Source organism: Leucoraja erinacea, chromosome 28 (genome assembly GCF_028641065.1).
Source record: "Leucoraja erinacea ecotype New England chromosome 28, Leri_hhj_1, whole genome shotgun sequence".
NCBI lineage: Eukaryota > Metazoa > Chordata > Chondrichthyes > Rajiformes > Rajidae > Leucoraja > Leucoraja erinaceus.
Window position 1 is genome coordinate 20372381 of NC_073404.1, and position 26660 is coordinate 20399040.

Here is a 26660-nt window from a genome sequence, read left to right on the forward strand (position 1 = left end):
TGAAGAATGTGGCTTTATTCAGCTACCAAGCATTTCAGCATTATTAGATTCAACTGTTTATTTTAAGCATTAAGTTGCACTATTACAGCAATGTTTTGCATTTATATGGCATCATTAATGTAATAATAACCTAAGGCACGCTTCATAAAAACATCAAATAAAGTTTAACATCAAGCATTAAGGAAGAATTAGCATAGATAACCACATGTTTGGCAAAATCCTTTATGGGAAATTTAGATGTGCGGGGGAAATTTAAACAGTTTGGAGAAGGATTTCCAGTGTTTGGGGCCCAAAACCTGAACTCCAACAATGAAGTAAAGAAATACTAAACACACAACCAGCCAGAAATATACATGGCCATTATTTTAAACATTGCTTTTTCCAAATTGTGAGCACCAGAAAGATGAGTAGAGTGAATAAATCTTAGAATTGACAGAAGCATAAACATTTTGGACAAATTCAAAATAACGTGGGGATGTAAACTAACCCAAGTCAGATTATATAGATGAGGAATTTTGAGTCTTGGGTCTAAGCAAACATCTCAGTCAAAACACGTGGGATACAGAATCTCACGATCTTGGGATAAGCTGAAGAATATAACAGCTGACCAATATCTTAACTCATGAAAGCAATCCACGGACTCTCAAATTTAAAAAGTGACTGAGTACCAATCTTGGCAACTTCTACGCTCAGTGTCCAGCTCTCATCTCAATGATGGTCAACTGGGAAATGCAACAAACCACTGACCTTTATCCAAGATAATCCATGAGTAAAAATTGCGTATTTAATTTTAAAATAGAAAAGACACCTAATGAACACTCAAATAGACATTCTTTATTTCATACTTAGCTTGTCATTACCTAGGCTAAACTGACCAGAGTTCACTAGTCTGTGATCACTACCATCAATGAGTAAAGGGCAGCAGGTACACAGTAACATCACATTCTACAGGTTCCCCCCCCCCCCGCCCCCCAAGGCGCACACGACCATCAGTGCTTCACCGTAACCTCCCCATTTGCACTGCAGAATATCTTCATTAGAACGGCAGCAGTCAAGGCAGTGGCTCACCTTGTGCAAGGGGAAATAGGAATGGTATGTAAATGCACTGCTGAAACAAACACTCACGAAATATCTGTGGTCGAAATGAGATGAACCATCAACCACCAAGCATGTATGAATAGGGCCACTAAAAGTGACAGAGTGACTTCACAAATTACACCCAGCACAGATGGGATAATACGCCAGTTGCAGAGGCTATAAACCAAATACTACCGAGTTCAAATGAACGATACAAGTAGGACCCAATAATGGTATGTGTAGAAGAAACTGCAGATGCTCGTTTAAACCGTGGACACAAAATGCTGGAGTAACTCAGCGGGACAGGCAGCATCTCTGGAAAGAACGAATGGGTGATGTATTCCAACGTCACCCATTCCTTCTCTCCAGAGATGCTGCCTGTCCCGCTAAGTTACTCCAGCATTGTGTCAATCCCAATAATAGTATGATACCTTTTGATGCATTCTGGATCCAGGAGCAGTTTAACACGGGATCATGTGGATCAACCTGATGTGGTACAATTTGCAAACCAACCTTTACTGTTAATTAAGATGTCTCACCACCTGGTGGCGCCATGAGAGGCAGCCTCGCCAACAGCCTGTCTTGTCCCTTTCTTCTGTGTAGTTTTTAGTCTGTTTTATTTGTATGTTTTAGTTGATCTTTAGTTTTTGTATTATGTTGGGGGCGAAACTTGTTTTAATCTCTTTCCTTGACTGAGATGCAACTTTTTCTGTGTCCTATCTCCATCCGCACTGCGGCCTAACATCGTGGAACTGGCGGTCCCTTTGTTAGAGATCGGCTTCGAGAGCTCCAGCTGCAAGAGCTTCGATCACCCCGATCGCAGGGGCTTCGATCTCCCCAACTGCGGATGTTTTGATCGCTCCGACCGCGGGAGAAAAGGAGGAAGAAGGTAAAAGTTATTTGCCTTCCATCACGGTGAGGAGTGCGAGGTCTGCAAAAGCAAGATGGATGCTGCCTGCGCTGGCGGGGGCTCGGAGGGATTACCGTGAGTGCGGTGGTCTCTGTGTTGCGGGAACGTCGCGCCACAGGAGCGCCCTGGAGTCTGGTGCGAGTGCGGACGGCTCTCCGACTGTTCGGGCAGACAGGGACTGCAGAGAGAGCGACAAGTGGTCGGTGCAACTCTGGTCACATCACGGTAAAGAGCGTGTGTGTGGCACGTCCATTGGACTGATGGCTGTGAGTCTCCGCTTTTGCTGTGTGCCCATGGTTTCTTAAACACATCTGTGGTGGTAGTTTATGTTTAATTTTTATGTAATTTTGTATCTTGTTGCTTTTTTGGATACGACAGTATGCTAAAATCAAATTTCACTGTACCTCAGGGTACACGTGACAATGAAGAACTATTGAACTATTGATGTCTATTTGCCCTTGGTACTTTCAGAAATTATCCAGATTGATGCACATGTCCTTGTTGGCAACAACATATGCCATCTATATCTTCTTGAAACAGTTATGTTTCTTCCCTCTCCTTCAATTATGTATAGTCTTAGTCATATTTTGACATCAGTAAACCTTAAAATCTTCATTTAAATTTTTTTTTTAAACTATGAGACAAGAATGAGTTCAGTTTCAAATAAAGTTTAGGTATAAATTAACAGTTCACATGTATTTCTTATTGAAAAGTTCCTGAATAGCATACCATTTGCTGAGGCAAAAAAATGCAGCCTTTATAATGTAGACTAAGAATCCAATTTTGAGACACGTAATTTGGCTGTTTTTAAACTGCTGCAGTTGATAAGGAGATGCTTAATGTTTGCACAAGGAGTCAGAATGGAATTCATCCCATTCACTAATATTAATAATCTCGACATTGGCAAGCTTACCCCACATTTCTACGATGCATTATGCAAAACGCTCAGTGATTACTTACTTGCTCAGTTCTATTTTATCTTCCGAGACCATCTTTAATAACTACATTTATTTTTATAAACAGAATGATCAGACTAACAAATCCTATTAAAAAGATTGTTTTATTTCTTACTTTGTCCTCTTCCAGCAGTTTTACATCATATTTATACGGTAGAAATTTTGGGTGAACCCATTTCCTCTCTTCCTTCTTGAGGCTTGTAGGTAATTTCCGTGGTGATCGGCGAGCTCTGTCACCTGATGAGCAAAACACATTTATTTTAGAATTCTGCTATCTTAATGCAAACAAGGAGACGGACACTTCAATTACTATATGCAATAAGCCGATTCACATAGAATGAGAAAATCTACTCCAAAAGCATTAAAGGCATTGCAGTCTTATCTGTTAAATTCTACCATGTTGATAAACATGGAATAATAACTCTTCTCCATGCTCAGTCAGCTGCCAAGAGCTCTAATAGAACTGCTCCATTGACCAAAAAAACAAATATGTCATCAAGCAGGAGCACCAAACCGTAGTTCACCATGAAGTGCCTAAAAGAAGCTCAACGCCATTCCTTCTTACAACCTAATTTTTAATCCTTCAATGGATTTAGTAGACTTTGGGAAATTTAAAAAAATAAATTTCCGGGAGGAAACTCGTTAAATGTTGAGGCCACACTAACTCATAATATTGACTAATACCATTACAATAGCAAAGGTCCTTGAACATCTGAGTTTACTTTTGTCCACCTCCCTGTTCAGTGGTTTTCCCAAGCCTTGGATTTTACAATTAAAACAATAAACCTTCCTTCTGCAAATCTCATTACTTTTTCATGTAATAATTCTCTACCATTCTAGTTTCACTTTGATCAAATCCCATTACAAATCCTTACTTAAATATATTTTACTTCTCTCCTCCTCCCCCCTCTCCCATGACCCGCCAGAGAACTCTAAAATAAACATCACTTGTGTAGATGCAGTAACACCTTCTGTGTCCTCTTCATGACATAATTCCCACAAGTAACCCCAGTTGGACATTTAATCTAACGAACAATTAACAATGTAGCAATTCAGCACCAGTTCTCCTCTTATACTCCATATTTATATTTATTAAAATGGAGAGACCATGATAGTAGATACTTTACATATTTCCTATTTTCAAGATCTGCAATGCTCCTACTCAGTCATTGAATGGCCTGACACAAGAAGTTTCTCAGCATCTATTTGAAAATTTGTCATAGTTTGATTTAGGATTATACCAATAAAGGATGTTATGACCAAACATTAAGTTGTGGTGACAGTTGATGCTAGAATCTTAAGCAAAACACTAAGCGCTGGACAAATTAAATGGGGCAGGTAGTATCTGTGGAGGGAATGGACAGATGACATTTCAAGTTGGGATCCTTCTTCAGACTGATTGCAGGGTGCCAACCTGAAATGTCCTAACCTGAAATGTCCTATGTCTGTTCTCTCCCACATATACTGACCCATTGAATTCCACCAGCATTTTGAGTTTTGTATTGTGACAGCTTATGTTTGTATGCAAAGAAAAGAGAGAAATTATGGCTTTGAAAAACTGAAACAGAATATTCATTGCATGGGGAAAGGATAAGGTACAAAGATTGAGTTGTCATTAGAAAAATTACCGGTTGTGAGTAAATCGTACAACTTGAACATACGTAGAATTGAATCACTCGTAAAATGGAGCATGTTTAAAGTGTTAATTTAAGAAACAACGGGAAAGACAGAATCATGTCCTAGGAATTCTCACATTAATACAGAAAGCTAGACTGATTATTCACATCAATTCTGTGTGCCTGTCCCTGCGCCATACATCGTAGAATTATGCAGCACATACTGATATTGTTGTCCCTCTTGCTCTCAACTTTGACGCAAACTTCTGTACGAAGGTTATCTTGTGCCACTTGACTGGAGTTCTCTTTGTCACTGGAAGGCGAATTGCAGGATCCTTCAGTTTTCTTCTCAGAAGACAACTCCTGTTTCAACTCCAGAGGATGTATCTTTACCACCACGACTGGAAGGATTTTGCTTTCCCCAACCTAGCAGGCAAGAGGTCAGTTATTTAACTTTGGTAACCTTTCAATTTTAAACTGTATTAATACCATCTATGCATAAAAGAAAAGATTGCTACTGAGACCTGAGCAACAGGTGACTCCTGAGTTCCACTGAGGGAAGGGATATTTTACATTCCAATATTCCGCAACACTGTGCCATGTTATCTGGATTTGCAGGTTGCATCAATAAATTAGAGTTGAAAATAAACATAATGGATTTATTTACTCCCCCACTGGCCCATAAATTCCATGGGAGCAAATCTTATTCAGTATCTCAAAATTTTGAATAGTGATTTGTGAAATCTATAACTACCCAAAATAAAGATTTCTAGCAACATACAGCTTTACATCCAAGAAGCTGTTCTACATGAGTTCCGATGTAGAAGTATCTCCGTTACACCTATTGTCCAGTTGTGCACAGAAACCAATTTGTTACTAGTTACTCCTTTGATTTTTCATTTCTAGCTAAAGGACCAAAGCACAAATATCAAGCACTAGGATTATTGAATCTAAACTATACAAATGCAACACGTCGTCATTTAGGGAACACTTTTCACATTTCTAAAATGTCTTCCAAAACTAACCTGAAATTCACACTGCTCCCCCATAGCATATTTTGTCATAATTTCCATCCAGGTTTTGTCAACTAGTTTGTCCAAGGACAACGTATTATGATGAACCAGTTCCAACACAGGTTTTTCAAACCATACTGGATACTCCTCCTTTAGCCTATGGTAACAAAGCAGAACATGGCAAAAAGCCACTATTAAACATAATAGGCAAGAGCAAATTAAGGCGGCCATGGTGGCGTGGCGGTAGAGTTGTTGCCTTATAGCGCCGGAGACCCGGGTTCGATCCCGACTACGGGTGCTGTCTATACGGAGTTTGTACCTTCTCCCCGTGAACACGTGGATTTTCTCCGAGATCTTCCACACTTTAAAGACGTACAGGTATGTAGGTTAATTGGCTTGGTGTATGCGTAAATTGGCCCTAGTGTGTATAGGATAATGTTAATGTGTGGGGATCGCTGGTTGGTGCGGAATCGGTGGGCCGTAGGGCCTGTTTCCGCGCTATATCTCTAAACAAAACTGAGAGTTAAAAGTCCATTGGTAAAAGAATTGTAAAATTTTGACTGTGAATATAGGTAACACATTTGAGAAATTTGAGCAGATTGGGGAATGGATTAATTCCAGAGTTCAACATGTGCAAGAAATAATTGTCAAATAATAGCAAACAATGTCAATGCAAACCGTACAACCGAAGTGCTTGCAAACACGCTCATCTAATGGGGTAAAGAAGAGGATTGATCATGAAATTAAAAAAGACTGAAATCACTCAGCAGATAGGGCAGCATCTGTGCAGAGGAACAGAGAGTTAATATTTCAGGTATTGCTGCAATCCAGACTGTCATTTGTCAAGCTGCTCCAAAGTTCTGTAACACCTCTCCCACAAAAATTGAAAATTGTCATCCTATTACTATTAGCTTACTCTCAATCAGCAAATTGATGGAACATGTTAAAGACATTATCATGTGAGACATTAATTAATATATTTAACATCACTTCAAAGCTTATTTTAAAGGCTTTGTTCGTTAAATTGTAAGTACCATTATTAGCACCCAATTACCAAGCATTGACCATCTTCAACAAGAGACTCTAATCATTTCCCAACCCTTAAAACTCAAAGACATTATCAAATTTTCCACTTTTAATATGCTGAGTGTGAGAGCATGGACGAGGTAGTTTACTTAACAAGAATTTGAAATAGACTAGACACACAAATACCGCAGCCACAAAATTAGATCAGAAGCTGGGAATACTGAACCAAATGACTCACATACCAAGCCTTTCCAGCATGCCGGTGTGACAGAATAGCCTCACCTTGCTTAAACATCTGCAACTCCTGGCTATTTAGCTTCAATGTCAAACCATCTATGATAACTTCTCTTTCCCTAAGCAGCACACTATGGCCTGGACAAAAAGACATTTATAGAATGTATCACAGAAGTTCACCAAAGCTTCTTTGGTTATAGCTCCCAAAGTGCAAACTCTATACACTACTAGGACAAAGTAGCAAATGTAATTTTCTATTTTGTTTATTATATTGTATCCTATTTATTTATTTTTTAAATGTGAAAAAAGTTGCATCCCATTTCACCAAAGCAATCATCCCTCTTTCCTAAACTGACAATAACAATGTGGTCAATTGTTCTCCTTTCTAAATTAATTGTTATTCACCTTAACTAGTTACTCTCCATGATCGCAAGAATTCTTACTTTTCGGAACTGCAAGAGTATCTGGTGATTAAAAAGGTAGTAACTTTTCGGAATTAACTACTTCCCTCCGGAATTAACTACTCTGACATTACCCGTCGCTAACTCTTCCCTCATTGCTTTCAAGTTGGCAATCTAGGGACACAGCTCTAGTACCTCAGCCAGATTTTCTTCTACTCATAAAAGTAATTGTATTGTTTTGCCTTTGATCCCTCCTTGTGAACTTTTGGTTTAAAATCAGCCCATGGTAAGAATCTTCAAGAAGCCAATTCTACCTTAGTGCAATGAATACATTAAAGGATAGACTCATATTGCAGTTAATCTAGCAACATAACAACATTCCCACAGAATGACTTGGAGTTATTTTGAGGAGGCAAATAGCATTCTATTTTAGAAAGTGGAGCATGGATAAATGTAAATATTTAATAGCATTAATTGCTTGGCTGGGCAGTGGATGCAGTGTCAATTGTGGCTTCCAAATGGAATTGGATCAATATCCAATAGGAAAATAATTGTAAGTTTACATGAATAGGATAGGGGAGAGGGCCTTAAAGCAAAGCTCTTGCAGCTATGGATGTCGGCTCAAATAATCTGCAGGGTTATCTTCTATGGTGTTATGATTTGTATTCAGTTGGTTCTAACCAATTAACAGATGGAATAAGAAACTCAGTGGGTGGCGCAGCATCTATGGACCGAAGGAATGGGCGAAGTTCCGGGTCGAGACCCATCTTTAGACTGTTGTGGGGGGGGGGGGGGGGGGGGGAAGAAAGGAAGAGGCGGAGGCAGTAGGCTGTGGGAGAGCTGGAAATTGGAGGAGCAGCACCTCATATTTCGGTTGGGTAGTTGACACCCCAGCGGTATGAACATTGCCTTAAAAATCAAAATGCCCCCCTGTGGGGTGTACGCCCCACGTTGGGAACCACTGATCTACCCTGTCTGGCACTGGAGACAGGATGTTAAAAGTTGTACCATACAACACTGTGTCAAAATAGCTGTCAAAACTTATGCTCAATCATCAATAATTGTATCTCCCAATTGCCAAATGTTGATTTTACAGGATCTCTGTCACATTAGGATTTAGCCATAATACACCTAATAGATGAATTAGGTGCACATAATCGACATAAATAGTTTTACATGGGTTTCATGACCTCAGGATATTCAGAGTTACTTCACATCTAGAAACTACCGTTTTACCTGTGCAGTCATGGTGGTAATGTAAGAAACCATGAGACAATTTAGACCGCTGATCCAATTTAAAATAGACTCCAGCCTACCATTTATCATTATTTCAATGAAACATATACAATTCATAGAAGGATGTTACTAGTTAATAAAGCACTAGTCAAGTCAAGTCAAGTTTATTTGTCACATACACATACGAGATGTGCAGTGAAATGAAAGTGGCAATGCTCGCGGAACAACAAAACACCAAACAAATTATAAACACAATCATAACACACATATTATTGTTTAACTATTTAATGCAACCATGATTAACAGATCTCACTGCAGCAACAGGTGGAGTCAAATTTCAGTCATCAATAGTATTTTGTGTAAAAACATCTCCGATATACTTACAATTCAGTTACTTCTTGCTCCTCCTCCCAGGCCTCCTTGTGAGTGAGCTGATTGCTGCCTGTGCTTTTACACGTCCAGATTCGCTCAGCGTATCTAGACAGACGACTTTCATATTCTCTGATTAGGAGCTCAGGAAAATTAAGTGGTAAATTTATGTTTAACAAACAGCACTTTCTCACTCTGAAAATGTGTTCCTTACGTAACATCACCAAACCATTTAATTCATAAACATGCTTTTTTCCCCTTATCTCCCTTTGATCTTCCCAATTCTTTCTACATTGTTTCTTGACTGGAGTCAGTACATTCAACAATCACTTCAAGCATCTTTGAACCTCAGCTAATCTTGTGCATGATCAGCGCATAGGTATCTGCGGACTATTTAATTATGCTGATGTACCACGCAATACATAATTTTCAACAATTACAATTTATTTTGGTTTGGCAGCAAGGTGGGTATCAAAAAAAATCCAGCAATGAGAAAAAGAGGGGGGAAAAAAGGTCAAATTTGGTTAACATTTTGTATTTGTCAAAACTGGAAATTACCCCGTACATAAATTCCTGTTCATATTTATTTACACTGCGGCAATATCCCACATAAAGCTGTTCTCTACTGATGTGATTTTAGGGCCGAACTACAAACCTTGATCACATACACCACATTATTCTATGAATTAGTTGCCTCCAACACAGCTCATTGCACAGTGATTTGAACTATTAACAATAGGTGCATTCTGAGACAGTTGTACACCACAAATCTCACCAGTTTCTTAACATAATCTTAAATGGTTCTTAGCCATGAACATTCAAGCTTTTAGTGCATCCCAAAATGTGCATCAAAGAACACTGAGGACCACATCTAAAGAAATACATAACTTATGGTTTGAAATTTGCTGTTATTAAAACATTCAGATGTACAATTTTTATATCATTAATATAATCAATACAATTATTTCACAACCGCCAGGAATATAAAATAGCAGATCCCTTGCTGTATAAACCAGATTACCGGGACAATTGCAAATTGGCCTCCAGATAAAGATTTCACCATCACCAAAATGCAGAATTTAAACAATAATTGTACTGGAACAGCAAAATATCCCACTTTCATCACATTTGTCTAATCTGTGCAATAACCAATATCTCAACTAACCTTGCTCCCACTTCCTGCTTAGATATCAAATCACATGGCAAGATTGTACAGGTTATGAAAGATCCAAACTTATCTTGAGATTAGAAGTTAACCAGTCACTTTCACTTCTCATTAAATCCAAAAAGTGTTCCAGTTTATATGTACCCACAAAGGTAGAAACAAGACAAACACAAAAGTTAAATATAGTAAATGTTGAAAATCTGAAATTAAATATTCATATCCTGGACTATATGGGAGTGAGTAATAAACATTTTCATTCACTTACCTTTTTATCAGAACCGGAAAAATAAAGATACAGCAGTTTTTCAGCAAGTCTGCGACAGTGCAACTTGGCTGTTCAGAACAGGTAGTTCAGGTGAACTTACAAAATAACACAGTGCAGAAATGACAAAAAAAAATTAAGGAATGTAGGCAAGTGGAGGGGTGCTGTAACAAGAATTAAAGTGTGTCCAGAAGAGTGGCACCCATTATACTGACAACAACTGGAACCAGTCAAATCCAAATTTGAATTAAACCTAAAATGTGAATGTTTGCAAAATAGCAAAGACATTTGGGTTTCAGATTTACTGGAACTGGTGACAAACTCAAACTTGTGATGTTCTTAAATCACACATCTAGAAGTTATTTGAAATGCTCCCCCCATCCATTAAAAACATTTTTGAACAGTTGGCTGTAGCATTAACACCAAAGTTTGACATTATATGAGCATCATCAGCAACCTTCCCACAGAGGAGGATACTCAAAAGCTAGTTAATACTATCACCACCCATTGAATCACATTAGAAATTAGGAAATGCTCTGACAATCTGAAGGGCTATAGGAGATTTAATAAAATGCAACAATAAAATACACATAAATGACAAATGATGTTTCAGTCACCAATGAATGAATGATGTGGCTGAAGGTTTCCCATGAATTGTGTGCTTTCAAACTGAGTGAACATACATAATAACACATCAAATGTGGAAACTTTGGACATACAAAAAAATTTAGGAGGCTGAATCTGAGTTTGCTCTGCTAACTTCTTATGCCCATTGCACGCCAGCCTTGCTAGGATTTCCAGCACTATGCTGGGGAACAAAAAGGCCTGAAATATACACCACAGGGAGTGACAGCGAAGGCGTTACTTTATCGTCATTTTATGTTTATTTATTTGCTCCAAAGAGTTTGAGAGTTTATAGTTAACTTAATTTTTAAACTGAGTTTAAATATTGACTTCAACATTGAAATGACACAATGTTATTTGTTTTCAAAAATAAGTATAAAATTAATGTCCCTATAGTTTAGCTTCTTACCTCCTGTGGCTCATTTCGACCCCTAGCAACTGCAGGCATGCAGAGTCATCAGATTGCAACATCTGCCTGGGTGTGAAGAAAGGGAGATGAGACCTGGGCAGCACAACCCACCCAAGTTGGCTGTAGTCCTTAAACTCGCAAATCCAGGTTATTTTTACTATTTTATTCAAAACAATTGACGTACTGAAACAATTATATAAGTTTGAAAGCTGCGATTTTAGATATAGTTTTTCTTAAAGTATACTGGCATATATCTCGTTAATATACCAAATATGCTCTGTGATAGTGCCAACGTAACTTTCATCAACCTTCGTAAAGTTCAACAATGAAGCAAGGGATGCAATGACATAATCTACAGCACATAAAAAAAATAATATAACTATTAATTTATAAAGCTTTTAGATGGGTATAAAAATGTCCATTGAATTATTGATTTTTGAGTTCTGAACACATGAATCTACAGATTCCACTTTGATCATTTGGAAAATAACATGTAAGCTGCAAGTACTATCCATTACCAGTGACGACAAGAAGGAGAACAAGACACAATAAACTAAGCAAAACATTCAGTCACTTTCTCCAAAATTCAAGGACATTATTTCAAATACCATTGAAAGATATGTTATGTTGTCAAGGTTTAGACTAATTCTTTAGGCATGGATATTTCAGTTTATTTCATTTTTGATAAAAAGATGTCCGTGTACACTTAACTCTTCATGCTAGTTCTGCAGGGAAGTGACGGCTATCTTTTGATTATTGTTCAGCTTGTCTCGGGCTTTCACAGAAACACAAGTCTGTGATTTGCTGGAGGTTAAATACCAGCACAAGTTACTTCCCAATTTGCTGCTGGACACAAGGTGGTGGAACATTACCATGTTGAAACTGGCCTTACAGTATTGTCAGTGATGACAGGACCCCATTTATTTAAATGGAGCTGTTAGCTCCTATGAGGACATGGGAAATGCCAATAACTGGTTAGCTTTATTTAATGTTTTTAAATATGTTACTTTATGAAGCTTTAAAATAAATTAGCAGAATTAACTTTAGTTAAATATATTTATTTGACGTTCTAACTGGCTTTGACATTCAAAAGATAATTAAAACCAACTTTAAAGGCTGACTGTGTCAAAAGCCATAAGGGCATTAATGGGGGGGCAGGCATTCAGAATCCAATGACCAAAGCTGTTTAAAGTATGGCTGATCGTCCCCTATCAATAACCCGTGTCTGCCTTCTCCCCATATCCCTTGACTCCACTAGCCCCCTAGAGCTTTATCTAACTCTCTCTTAAATCCATCCAGTGACTTGGCCTCCACTGCCCTCAGTGGCAAGGAATTCCATAAATTCACAACTCTCTGGGTGAAAAAGTTTTTGCTCACCTCAGGTTTAATAACCTCCCTTTTATTCTAAGAACACATGTAACATGTCCCTTTAAAAACAAACTATGTTTCCTCACTCCTGTCTTGAGACCTCCTGCACCATCCACTGTGCCACACAAGCATAGATAGCAATGCTCAGAAAGATGAGGTCTCAAAGTTGGTACAAGCTTCAATTAAAGCGCAAGTAAAAAAATTATTGTTCTGTAAAACAAACTGAGCTAATAGTTTGCTGAAATCTACCACTGAAAATCTCAGGTGAGAAATCTAAAGATAAACAACATGTTACGACCATTTGTAAACAAACACTGATTAATTAAAATAAGTTCACCACAGCAAACATTTCCTTCCTCCAATGCAGATATGTCAAACTGTCATTCTATTCATGAGGTAGACCCCCAACTCTCCACCCATACAATAGACCCCATGCCCCTTCCTCTCTGAACACCCACCATCCCCAACAGACATCGCCTCGGCCTCCTTCCACTCACCTGCCTTCCTCCGACCCCAACCCCCATCCTTGTCGTGTGTTCACCATCCCCCGACCTTCCCCTCTCTGATATGGAACAGTCTGTCCTCAGCAGAGGCCTCACCTATGTTCCCCATCGCCCCCACCTCAACGAGTTCTGGGTCCGCCACGATGTGGAGCTCTTCTTCCTTCATCTCCATGCCTTTTCCAATGGGAAGGAGTCCTCGCCACCCAGTGATGACCCCTTCTCTCGTCTCCAACGTACCCCCACCTCTTGGACTCCCCCGATTGGTTCTCTACCCTCTTTAAAAAAGTCTGAAGAAGGGTCTCAACTGGAAACATCGCCAATTCCTTCTCTCCATAGATGTGCCTCACCCGCTGAGTTTCTACAGCATTTTGTGTCTATCTTTGATTTTACCAGCATCTGCAGTTCTTTCTTAACATTCTATTCATAAGTATATTCACTATTGCGTAATCTCCGACATGAAATGCTGGAACTCAAACTGCGAACAAGAAATCAATACGAATTATCTCAGCCTTTACAAGGCAGAACTTAAGAAGAATTGCAATGCTGTCCTTACACATTGCCATTCAATCTCTAGAAGGCACACATGTATTCAAATTAAAAAAAGACTTCATAAAAATCTTTAACAACAGCATATGTAAACAGATGTCACCGTGATTTTGTTACACTAGGTTACATAAATGGTTGAACTTATGTAATGACAATGTGTTCTCTAGGGCACATTGCATAAAGCCTATAATGGCCTAAGCCCTTAGAAGACAAAAACTGAGCATAACCATAGTAACCAGCTGCAAGAGCATCTAAATTAACTTTTCACTTAATTAATTACCAAATTCACTATAAAGGGTTCAACAACAAAGAATAGGAAAAGTCTACATTAAGTAAAGTAACAAGATAAGAACTTATTTCAGTTCTATTCTACTTACTCTTCCAAAACTCTGTGTCCACAATCAGAAAAGGCCTTCACAATCAGAAAGGGCCAGAACATCCAGCAGATCAATCACAAAAGAGATGTTGCTACTAAGACTTCAGAAACTAATGGGATTGGTAAATCCAGCAGACATTTAAATAGATTATCAAATTTACAACAAAGGGTTCAACGACAGAGACTCGGAATAGTCTGCCAAAGTTAAAAACTGCAGAAATATTTAATAGCATTCTTGAACATTTCCTTTGAAACTTTCTTAATATATGAAAAGGTTGTCAATATGAAAATACTCAGATAAATTGCGTCACAAGGCCACAAACATCCTAAAGGTACACCAGGTGTTAGGAATTCTCAGCAGGAATCCTCTCCTAGGCATTCTCTGGAGACGTAAATAATAATCCCATATCAGTATATTTCTAGGCATTTGTGCTTATTAGCTATTATAAGCCTCAAGTTTTCAGATTTGAATGACTTGCAATTGGCTTTGATTTTCTTTATTTCCAGAATCGCAATTTTATCAGTTTACGTGTTGCATATTACTCCAGCACAAATTCAAAATGATCTTTAATATCGGAGCAAGAAAGTTGGAAAGATCAAGATCATTGGCTTAGCAGAAAAAGCAAGGATAACATTCGCAAACGGCAAGAAATGGAACGGCGCTAAAATCAGTTCAATAGTGAACTCCATGCCACCCACACACTAATTTTGCGACATGATTGAAGCCTGACACACCGTCTCCTCTAGGATCTCCGTGGAAAGCTATCGGCGAGTAGGCCCAGCTTGGCCCGACCGAGCTTCTCGCCAATGACGAAATTGCAGAGTTTAAAACACAAGAGTCCTGTCACTGAACGGGACCAGAGAACGAATCGGGGCTGATGCACCATCACTGACAGGCGGTGTGACAGGACCCTCAATCACTGCCGCTTCGCCACAGCTGTGGGAACTCCTGCCCGGCCCAGACAAGCATCAACGCCGGCGCTTGCCCCGAGCCCACAGTCCCTGGGGAGGTGGATGCCGTCTTTCCCCCGACGCCGACACCCTGTGTTGCCAGGAACAGATTTAAGGATACTCGTTGCTCCTGAACCCTTCGCCGCTGTGCTCGATCACGTAGATGGTCTCCTCTGACGTTATGTCGGTAAGCGGCTTCACCAGCGGGAATGGCTTCCTGCCCAGCAGCGGCGCCATGGTCCTCTGTGGGCGCCGGCCGGCCGGCTGACCGGCTCCGGGGAAGACGGGGGCCGGGCGTCAAGGGCCTATCCGATCTCAGCCGTCCCGACTGCGGTGATGAAAACAACCCGGGGGGGGGGGGGCGCAGACTGGTCGCTCGCTTCAACTGGAGAGTTCAAAAATGGCGGGATTCCACGGCAGCCGCGCTCCACACCGGCAGCTGCTCGTCTCCCGCCGCCGCGCAGCCCGTCCCGCCGCCGGAAGCACCCGCCCACCCACACTACCATTGGCCGCCCGGGCACCCGCGTCGCCCACCATGAACGCGCCCCGCCCTCTCATTGGGTGGAGCCGCTGCCCATCAAACCTTCAACTGCGGCTCGAGCGCGGGTTTGCGATGAAGGTCAAAGGTTGGAACCATCGATTAAGCGGCGACGTACAGGAAGAAAACAATTTAGATTTGGATCGATCGTAACATTATATTGCATATTATATGTCGTGGCTTCTGTGGACGCCAAGTTTTGATTTTTTGAATTAGAAAGAAAGATTGTTTATGTGCGCAGCGAATGAAGCCTCCGCGATTCCGAAGGGCGGGCGGATTGGATGGATTGGACGGCAGCGACTGAAGGGTGGGAGTCATGGCCTCAGTCTGCGGTCTGTTTGGTTCCTCCGTCTGTCTATCAGTGCCCAGAACTGAGCTTGATGGTCCATGCCTGCATTTCCTTTGATCTCGGAAGCCAGCGGCCAACGTCTAGCCTATTAGCAAGTGTGGTTACAACGATGTTTAGCAAAGATATAGGATCTTTGATGAATAGCGGCCGGCGAGGCCGCACTGGATCCTGGAGTTGGACCCAGGGTAAAGCAGGACGCTTCAGTGGATGTTCACAATGCTCCAGTCTCTCAGTCTCCCGACACGAAACGTAGACTGTCCATTCTCCCCCACAGAAGCTGCCTGACCTGCTGAGTTCCTCCAGCACTTTGTGTTTTGCTCAAGATTCCATCCTACAGCTTCTGCCTGGATCTGGGGAAGAACGACATTTCTGTTGACTACCAACGCGCGAGTGAATTGTTTGAAACCCTGAAATGATCTTCGGATTCAGACTTGTTTATTGTTTATACATGAGGTGCAATGACATTCCTCGTTCACATAAAGTCACTGTACAAAGTATACATGATGATGATTGAAACAATACATACATCAACAAATACAAAATAGCAGAATGATGCAAAGGTGTAATGAAGTGGTGCAAAATACTATAGTGCAATAACAGAATAAGTGAATAAGGGGGAGCTAATAGTACATGACAGCACCTCCTGGAAGAATCAAGTGTGTTTTATTGCATACGTCCCAAATAGAACAATGAAATTACTTGCAGCGCAACAGAATATGTAAACATAGTACATAACGGGAGAAAAACAAGTTTTACACACTCAATAAACAAACAATTATAGTGCAATAATAATAATAATAGTCGATTGTAGTTCAGAACTTATTTGTTGTCGTGTTTAATAGCCTGATGGCTGCAGGAGGTGATTGGTTGACCAGTCTGATAATCAAGGGGAAGCAGTGGAAGGTAGAAGGGATAAAAAGAGCTGCAGAAGGTAGAATGGCCAGGGTGGCAGGCATCTGATGCAACACACTATTAGGATGGAAGGATGCGACAAATAATAGCTCAGGCAAAGATACAGTTCCCACAATGAAGATGTGGGTCACACAAATGACTGAGACACTACATTTAGAAAAAATAAGGCTTGTTTTGGCTGATAAATCAGACCAATTCTCCAAACCATGGTCTCCTTTTACTGAATCTCTGCAACAATAGAATGGTCGAACATAAATAAAACCGATTGTTGGGATGGGTGTAAATTTTGTAACTTTACAGCCTTATTTTAAAATGGATAAAAAAAAAATTTTTTTAATCATCAATCTACACACAATACCCCAGAATGAAGAAGTGAAAACAGGTGTTTAGAAATTTTTGCAAAGTAATTAAAAATAAATAACTGAAATATCACATAAGTATTCAAACCCTTTGCTATGACACTCAAAATTGAGCATAGGTCCACCAGTAGTAAATTAAATTGATTGGACATGATTTGGAAAGGCACACACCTGTCTATATAAGGTCCCACAGTTGATAGCGGTCAGAGTACACGGTGAGAAGGCAGGAACAGGGTACTGAATGTTGATGATGAGCCATGATCACAGTGTATGGCAGTGCTGGCTCAAAGGGCCGAATGGCCTACTCCTGCACCAATTGTGCATATCAACGCAAAAACCAAGCCATGAAGACGAAGGAATTGTTCGTAGACCTCCGTGACAAGATTGTGTCGTGACAGATCTGGGGAATGGTATAAAACAATTTCTGCAGCATTGTAGGTTCCGAAGAGCACAGTGGCCTCTCGTTCTTAAATGGAAGAACATTGGAACCACCAGGACTCTTCATACAGTTGGCCGCCCGGCCAAATTGAGCAATCGGGGGAGAACTGCCTTGGTCAGGGAGGTGACCAAGAACCTGATGGTCACTCTGACAGAGCTCCAGAGTTCCTCTGTGGTGATGGGAGAACTTTCCAGAAGGATAACCAAATCTGCAGCACTCCACCAATCAGGCCTTTATGGTAGAGTGGCCAGACGGAAGCCACTCCTCAGTAAAAGGCACATGACAGCCCGCTTGGAGTTTGTCAAAAAGAATGAGAAACAAGATTCTCTGGTCTGATGAAACCAAGATTGAACTCTGACCTGAATGCCAAGCATTACATCTGGAGGAAACCAGGCACCGCTCATCACCTGGCCAATACCATACCCAAGGTGAAGCATGGTGGTGGCAGCATCATGCTGTGGGGATGTTTTTCAGTGGCAGGAACTGGGAGACTAGTCAGGATCGAGGGAAAGATGAACGGAGAGATCCTTGATGACAACCTGCTCCAGAGCATTCTCGACCTCAGACTGGGCCAGAGGTTCACCTTCCAACAGGACAACGACCCTAAGCACACATCCAAGACAACGCAGGAGTGGCTTCGTGACAAGTCTGTGACTGTCCTTGAGTGACCCAGCCAGAGCCCGGACTTCTCTGGAGGGACCTGAAAATAGCTGTGCATCGACACTCCCCATCCAATCTGACAGAGCTTGAGAGGATCTGCAGAGAAGAATGGTGTGCCAAGGTTGCAGCGTCATACCCAATAAGACGTGAGGCTGTACTCACTGTCAAAGGTGCCTCAACAAAGTACTGAATAAAGTGTCTGAATACTTATGTAAATGTGATATTTCACTTATTTCTTTTTAATTACTTTGCAAAAATGTCTAAACACCTGTTTTTGTTTTTTTTAATAAGAGTATTGTGTGTAGATTGATGATTGAAAATATGAATTTAATCCATTTTAGAATAAGGCTGTAATGCAACAAAATGTGTAAAAAGTGAAGGGGTCTGATACTTTCTGAATGCACTGTAAGTTACTTTAAGTGCTCATATAAGTTACTTTTTTAAATGTAATTGGAGAAATTCCCTTAACACCTTCAGGCATATTTTTCCTTCAACCCCTACTACTCCTTTAAGTTGTTTGTTTTGCAAGGTACAACAGAAGAGAAGAGCATTATTTAAATTGAGAAAAACATTTTGAGTTCTTCCACATGACAGGATTTGGGAGGGGGCTTGAAATACAGACAGCCAGCACAAAAGTGCACACATAATAGGGGGACGCTAATACAAGGACATTATTGCCGTAGAGGGAGTGCAGAGAAGGTTCACCAGACTGATTCCTGGGATGTCAGGACTGTCTTATGAAGAAAGACTGGATAGACTCGGTTTATACTCTCTAGAATTTAGGAGATTGAGAGGGGATCTTATAGAAACTTACAAAATTCTTAAGGGGTTGGACAGGCTAGATGCAGGAAGATTGTTCCCGATGTTGGGGAAGTCCAGGACAAGGGGTCACAGCTTAAGGATAAGGGGGAAATCCTTTAAAACCGAGATGAGAAGAACTTTTTTCACACAGAGAGTGGTGAATCTCTGGAACTCTCTGCCACAGAGGGTAGTTGAGGCCAGTTCATTGGCTATATTTAAGAGGGAGTTAGATGTGGCCCTTGTGGCTAAGGGGATCAGGGGGTATGGAGAGAAGGCAGGTACGGGATACTGAGTTGGATGATCAGCCATGATCATATTGAATGGCGGTGCAGGCTCGAAGGGCCGAATGGCCTACTCCTGCACCTAATTTCCATGTTTCTATGTTTCTACAAGCTCTTGTTTGAGGGGGGGGGGGGGGGTAGTTACAGCATAAAAATAAAGAAATCTTACTGATGCATACTAAGATACGTCAATTTTAGTCCTATTTAAGAAAATATATTTAATTGAAGGCTATTTTAAAGATGGGCCATCAGGATGATCTTCATTATGGAGGGGTTATCATATATTCTTAAATAAGGATTATCCAGCTACAGGAAACTATTTCTCAGAATCATGCATTTATTAGTGATTGCATCTCATTCTTTTAAATTCCATTGGGTGTAGGCTAGTCTTATTATCCTAGCTCCATAGGATAATTCTGTCAGACCCCAAATCAATCTAGTAAATTTTACTGAATGACAAATACATCGTTTCTGGATATGGTGGCCTAAACCATCCTCAACTAGTATTTCTAATCTGTATTTACTGAGGAGAAAGACAGGAGGATGGAGGAACTTGGGGCAGTCAATGGAAGTGTCGTGAGAGCAGTTAGTTTTACGGTCAAAGTGCTGAAGGTACTATCATGTATGAAGGTAGGCAAATCTCCAGGGCCTGATCAGATATATCAGAGGACATTGTAGGAAACGCGAGAAATTGCCTGAACCCTGGTTGAAATTTACGAGTCATCTTTAAATATAGGAGAGATGCCGGAAGACTGTAGGGTGCCTCTATTCAAGAAGGGCTGCAGGGAAAATGCTGGGAACTATAGGCCAGTGAGAACATCTGTAGTCAGAAAGTTACTAGAGAGTAATCTAGTTACTAGAGAGAGAGGATATACAGGCATTTGGATGAATAAGGGCTGATTATGGATTGTCAGCATGGTTTTGTACGTGAGAGGTCGTCTCTCACAAATCTGATTATTTTCTGAAGACGTGACCAAAAACGTTGATGAGGGCAGCTGTAGATGATGTGTACATGGATTTCAGTAAGGCATTCAACAAGGTTCCACATGGTAGACTGCTCTGGAAGGTTAGAATCGGATCCAAGGAGAGATAGCTGAATGGATAGAAATTGGCTTAAGGAAAGGAAGTAGAGGGTGATGGTGGAAGGTTGCTTCTCGGACTGGAGGCCTGTCATTAGTGGTGTGCCTCAGGGTTCTATGATGGGCCCGTAACTGTTTGTCATCTACATCAATGATTTGGATGAGACCATACATGGCAAGATTAGCAAGTTTGCTGATTATGGTGGTTTTGCAGAAAGTGAAGATGGTTGTGAAAAATTACAGCAGGATCTTGACCGATTGGCCCGGTGGACTGAGGTAAGGTTGATGGAATTTAATTCAGAGAAATGTGAGGTGTTGCATTTTGGGAAGTCTAACGTGGGCCGGACCTACACTGCGAATGGTAGGGCTCTGGGGAACGTTGTAGAGCAGAGGAATCTAGGAGTGCCTTGAAGGTCAAGTCTCAGGTAGATAAGCAGGTCAAAAAGGCTTTTGGCACTTTTGCCTTCATTAGTCCAAGTATTAAGTATAGAAGTTGGGAGGTCATGTTGCAGTTGTATAAGACATTGGTTAGACCGCATTTAAAGTATTGTGTTCAGTTCTAGGCACCATGTTATAGGAAAGTTGTGTCATGCTGGAAAGGGTACAGAGAAGACTTACAAGGATGTTGCCATGATTAGAGGGTGTGAGCTATTAGGAGAGGTTAAATAGGCTGTGACTCTATTTCTTGGAGTGTAGGAGGATGAGGGGTGATCTTATAAAGGTGTATAAAATCATGTGAGGAATAGATCGTGTAGATGCACAGAGCCTTTTGCCCAGAGTAGGTGAATCGAGGACCATAGGTTTAAGGTGAAGTGGTGAAGTGGAGAAGATTTAATAGGAATCTGAGGGGTAATATTTTCACACAAAGGGTGGTGAATGTGTGGAATAAGCAGCCAGAGGTAGTTGAGGCTGAGACTATCACAACATTTAAGAAACAGTTAGACTGGTACATGGATACGACAGGTTTGGAGGGATATGGACCAAACGCAGGCAAGTGGGACTAGTGTAGCTGGGAAATGTTGGCCAATTTTGGGCAAGTAGGGCCATACACAGTAGTTCAAATGTAATTTCATAAAAGCCACGTATAATCTTATCATGACTTATTACTGTACTACAATCTTATTGCATTAAAGGGCAGTACACCATTTGTCTCTTTAACTTCATACTTGCATCTAATGAACCATATCGCTAGTATTCCATGGTTCAATATGTTCTATGCTAGTTGAATATCTATTACTTTGACTATACCCTAGAATATCAAATTAGTTCAAAAGCCTCCTCCAGAAAAATTCACATATTTGTGAAGGAACTTGTTACTATCTTGTGAAAATTAGAGGGTTTTTATGTAAGAACCATTAAGAAGCAAACAGCACAAAAATCTGGATATCTGAGATTGAAATAATGTATGCACAATTTAATATTCAATCTGCAGTTAGTTTTAAATTGTAATAAAAAAGGTCACAGCAATTACTTCTTAGAATCCCAGCTTCAAACAAATCGACAAGCAAATTATGTATTTGACTGAAATATTTGCAACATGTTCCTACATATTATGGAGACAATTCAAAATTTTTACTTTCTGTGGCAATTGGCAAGAGCCGGAGTTAACAGGAGAGCCAGAAGTGGCTGTAATTTTCATTCTCAGACGGAGTGAGAGAGGCTGATGGATCCTCGCATTACTAACCTGGAGGTCGCTCTGTATATTTCGATCCAAATACTGCAGCATCATTTTAAATGGAAAGGTTTGCTTTTGAGAAACACTAATCCTGTATTCATAAATTGTCCAACAGTTTACGATGGATCAAGCTTCCATGATCTCCAAACCACACAATTAATCTGATGCCATAACCTCTGAAGTTAAGCACAAAATAATCTGTTGTGATTTAATTGATCACTCATATATATTTCTTTTTGTAAAATTTACTTATGAAATGAAATTAAAACACTTTCCAAATTGTGGTTAAATGGAAGCAAATGCATGAATTGTGCCAAATCTTACAATGATTGGAAATGTTTGAGAGTGTTTCAGAATTACTCTTCATTGGAAAAAAATGGAAAAAACATGGCAGCACTAAAGAGGACCATAGATTAAAGTGTACTGCAATGTCCCACTCAAAGTACTATAATTAATGGGATTATTACATTGAAAAAAAGTATAATACAAGCAGATGGCATTCACTAGGCTTTCATAGAAAAGGTGATGGCCGGAGCTTTTTTTTATATGCTTGGGGAAATATTTCACGAGCCCTTCTACTATGTGTCCAGCTTGCAACTGAACAAACTTTGCTGAGAAAACGGAATACAGTGGTTACAGCACTGGAGGCCATTTGCTGCTAAAGTCCATAATGGGTTGATGCCAGAGCAATCCAGTGTCCCATTTCCTACCCTCTCACGATAGCCCGGCAAATGCTATCTTTTCATATACTCATCCAACTTCCTTTACAATTGCAATTGGCCCTGCCTTCACTACTATTCCCACCAGTGCAATCTAGACCAAACCGTCCTGTGTCAAAATATGTTTTCATGTCACTATTCTTTTGCCAAATCATCCTCATTCTTTTTCTTGACCCAATTGCTAACAGAACCAGTTTCTTTCCATATTGTTTACAATTTTAAATAGCATCACCAGAACTCCCCCCTCATCCTCCTGTTTTACGAACGACCTCAATTTCTCCAATCTGCAAAAAACGAAAGTTCCTCACACCTGAAATAATGTTGGTAATTTTCCTCAAAACTTTCTACAAAGCTTTCACATCTTCCCTAAACTGTTGCACCCTGAACAATACGCAATATATGGCCAAACCAGTTTAAAACAAGATATAATGACACCCTTGCCTTTGTTTTCCTTGTTAACCCGGGATCCCACATCATTTCCTCACTACTTTTTCCAACCAGCTTTAGTCTTTCAATGAACTTTGTACATATTTCCCCAACTACTGTGCCCTCCATAATGTTTGGGACATAGACCCATAATTTATCTATTTGCCTCTGTACTCCACAATTTGAGATTTGTAACTGTATACTCGTCCAAATCATTAATTAATAGTCCTGGTACCAATTACCATCTAGAATAACAAACCACATTTCAGTGAAGAATGTCCATTGATATTTTAATCCAATCCACTGTATGCTTCTTTAGTCATTCACCTCTATTCTTTTTCTTATTACTATAATCATCCCCATTTCATAAAAATGAAAAACCTTTTCGTCAGTAAGAGTAATTCAAATGGCAAGAGTGAATTTCTTCCATTTCATTAAGTTTACATTTTGCATTTAATGCTGTCATGATAAGATGGCTATACACTTTGTCTTGTTGGACCCATTCCCGCAAATACAGTTATTCAGTTTAATAACATCTGTAAGTAAAGCATACCATTACCGGAATTCAATTTTACGTCCTTCCTATGTCAAATCAACTTATGAGATGAGGTTTAAAGGAATGAGTTCCTTTTGCAAAGAAACATTTGGTTTCTCTTCTTATCCAGTAGTAGTTTTACTGACTGATGTACCAAATTATATTTTAATTTTTCGATAAATTAAAATACATCCAGTTCATCGAGCGCATGGACTGGACTCTGGTCCTTTTGTAAATGACGCCAGAATATGGTGACTCTAGTAATCTATAATCATATATATCTATTACTATTCTGGCATGATCCTTCTTTAGTAACCTTATTGTATTAAGCATATGATCAAATAGTACCCTTCTGGTGAATTAAATCTCAATTTGTATTTGGACTAGTTACCTTCTCACATGGCATTCTTCCTCCTGGGAAATCCCGTTCTACCATGTGAAGCTGCTAATCATGATAATTTATTCTGGCAACATTTCTTACCCAATGCAGCAATCGTTCTTTGCAAAACTGTATTTTAATTTTTTTTTGCATTCGCCATCCACATCTTCTACAAAATAATTGTAATTCCTTTTACATTTCACCAGACGTGTATAACAAATGTATAAACAAGAAATCTTTGCTTAATTTGTTCCTTAAAATCACCAGTGAAAATGATTACGCCAAAGATTGATTCATCAAATTGGACTGGAGTTGCTGGATTCATTTATTGGCATTTTTGGCTGCTAATAAATTGCTTTTATACAACATTGATAAAAGGTTATTCCATTTAACACTGCTATCCCAGATTTTGAATCAGAGTTTAAATATCCAGACTATAATGTAAATGGTAGTCTGAGATGTAAAAATTGTTAAAAAGTAGTAGTTAAATATTGGTGCATATGATGTTGAAGGGGGTTGTAGTATGATATATATTTTGAAAGGCTCTGCTGAGCTGACATCTGTAATTCTGCATACGGCCTCTGAACCAGGAAATGCAAAACCAAAACATTGTGGTTGCTGAAAATATGAGGAAAATTATAAATTCTTGGAAATTCTTAGCAAGTCAGGCAATAAATTTTTGAATATATCAAAAATATCACACCAAAATTTGTGAAGTTTTGTACAAGAAACAAAAGAATATTGGCATTTTGAGACATTTATCACAGATGGGAGAAATATTTGGGTAAACTTTATTCAGCCTAATTTTTGAATAATATAGTCTATGTAGTATTTTGAATTGACTTTAAATTGTGTCTAGCATTAATCGAACATTTATGTATACATATCAAATACTTTTCCCACGTTTCTTTCGAGATTTTTATCATTAATTCTTGTTCCCAATCTTCTCTAAGTGCCTCTGTTGATGGTAATTTTCTATTTAAAATACTGTTATATAGATATGATATTATTTTTTGTGAGTCAGCCTTAATATTCATTGCTTCTTCCAGTGGATCTAAAATTATAATTTGAAATCTTTGTATATATTTCTTCATAAAATCACATATCTGTAGATATTTAAAATATTGGTTTTTATTCAGTTTAAATTTTAATTTTAATTGTTGAAATGATAACAGATTTCCCATTTCATACATGTCGCCTACATTTTTAATTCCCAGTCTTTCCCATTGTTTGTATGTTTTAGAGGATTTAAATACCGGATTATTCACTATTGGTGTTTGCACTGATAGGTTTCTTAATTTTAACGTTAATTTTATTTGTTTCCAAATTCGTATTGTATTATGATTAATTGGATTCTTCTTGTATATTGTGTTGTTCAATTTTATCGGGGAGAAGAGGATCGCTCCTATACTGAACCTAATACTGAAATGATTATATTTGGAGTAATGGGAGACAGGAACAAATTAAACATATCCCAAAATTCATTTTTTAATTATGAGTTAATAATAGCAAAAAAACTCATACTCAAATTTTGGAAAAATACAACTATACCAACGCTCAAAATGTGGATTAGAAATATGTTGGACACAGCACACCTTGAAGAAATGAGACTCCTCCTAATAGATAAACAAGATCAATTCTTAACGAGCTGGTCTCGATTCATTGACTTCTTGGATTCATGTGGTGCAACAGTATCGTAAAAATCAATTGTTTCAGGTCTGGGTGAAAGATGATCAACAATATAAAAACTCATCTATCGTCTATTTGCTAATCTCTCTCTTGCTCTCTCATCTTTCTTATTTCTCTTCCTCACTATCTCTCTCTTTTTTTATACACACTACAGGTTTTTCTACTCTCTATCTCTTTCTTTCTTATTTCTCTCTTTAAAAAAATAAAAAATGAAGTTGTACAGAGAATGTATCATGTTAACATATATTTGGCACCTGAAAAAAAGGTACCACTGGATTGTACTTACTTCTAATAAATAAATTTAAAAACAAAGTCAGGAAATTTCTGTGGCGAGAGAAACAGATGTTTTTAGAACAATTATCTTTCATCTCTATAATACTAAAACTCTTCCTATTGTTTGTGCCATCTGTGTCACCTGCTTTTCCTATCTTCTTCCAAACGCTAGGCCACAGCCTTTCCAATTTCCAATATCCTCCTCACATTTTTCCAGTCTGGCGATAAACATCTTCCCGTCACTTTTCCACCTACATTTCCGATGATATTAATCCTTTAACTTTTAAAAACGGCCCCTAAAACGCACCCATTTCAGACTCGCAAGGCAGGATGGAACACTCCGAGGAGGGAGGGGAACTCCAGCACCGCCTCTCCCTCTCTACCCTCCCTCCCCCCCACTCTCCCTCTACCCCCCCCCCCCTCTCTACCCGTCCTCTCTCCTCCCCACCTTTTCCCTCCAGCCTTCCCCATCCCTCTCTACCCCCTCCCTCTCTATCACCCTCC

General features: G+C 39.5%; 1 protein-coding gene across 1 annotated transcript in view; it reads right to left on the reverse strand.

Moving 5' to 3' along the window:
• The window catches only part of baz1b (bromodomain adjacent to zinc finger domain, 1B), a 58680-nt gene extending 43167 nt beyond the window's left edge, over positions 1 to 15513 (reverse strand). The window contains exons 1-5 of the mRNA XM_055657963.1: positions 15164 to 15513; positions 8854 to 8970; positions 5585 to 5729; positions 4784 to 4985; positions 3059 to 3180 (exon numbers count right to left, since the gene is read on the reverse strand). Coding sequence (XP_055513938.1) covers positions 3059 to 3180; positions 4784 to 4985; positions 5585 to 5729; positions 8854 to 8970; positions 15164 to 15279 — 702 coding nt within the window. The 5' untranslated portion in view covers positions 15280 to 15513. The remainder of the gene's footprint in view (positions 1 to 3058; positions 3181 to 4783; positions 4986 to 5584; positions 5730 to 8853; positions 8971 to 15163) is intronic.
• Positions 15514 to 26660: the final 11147 nt, after the last annotated feature.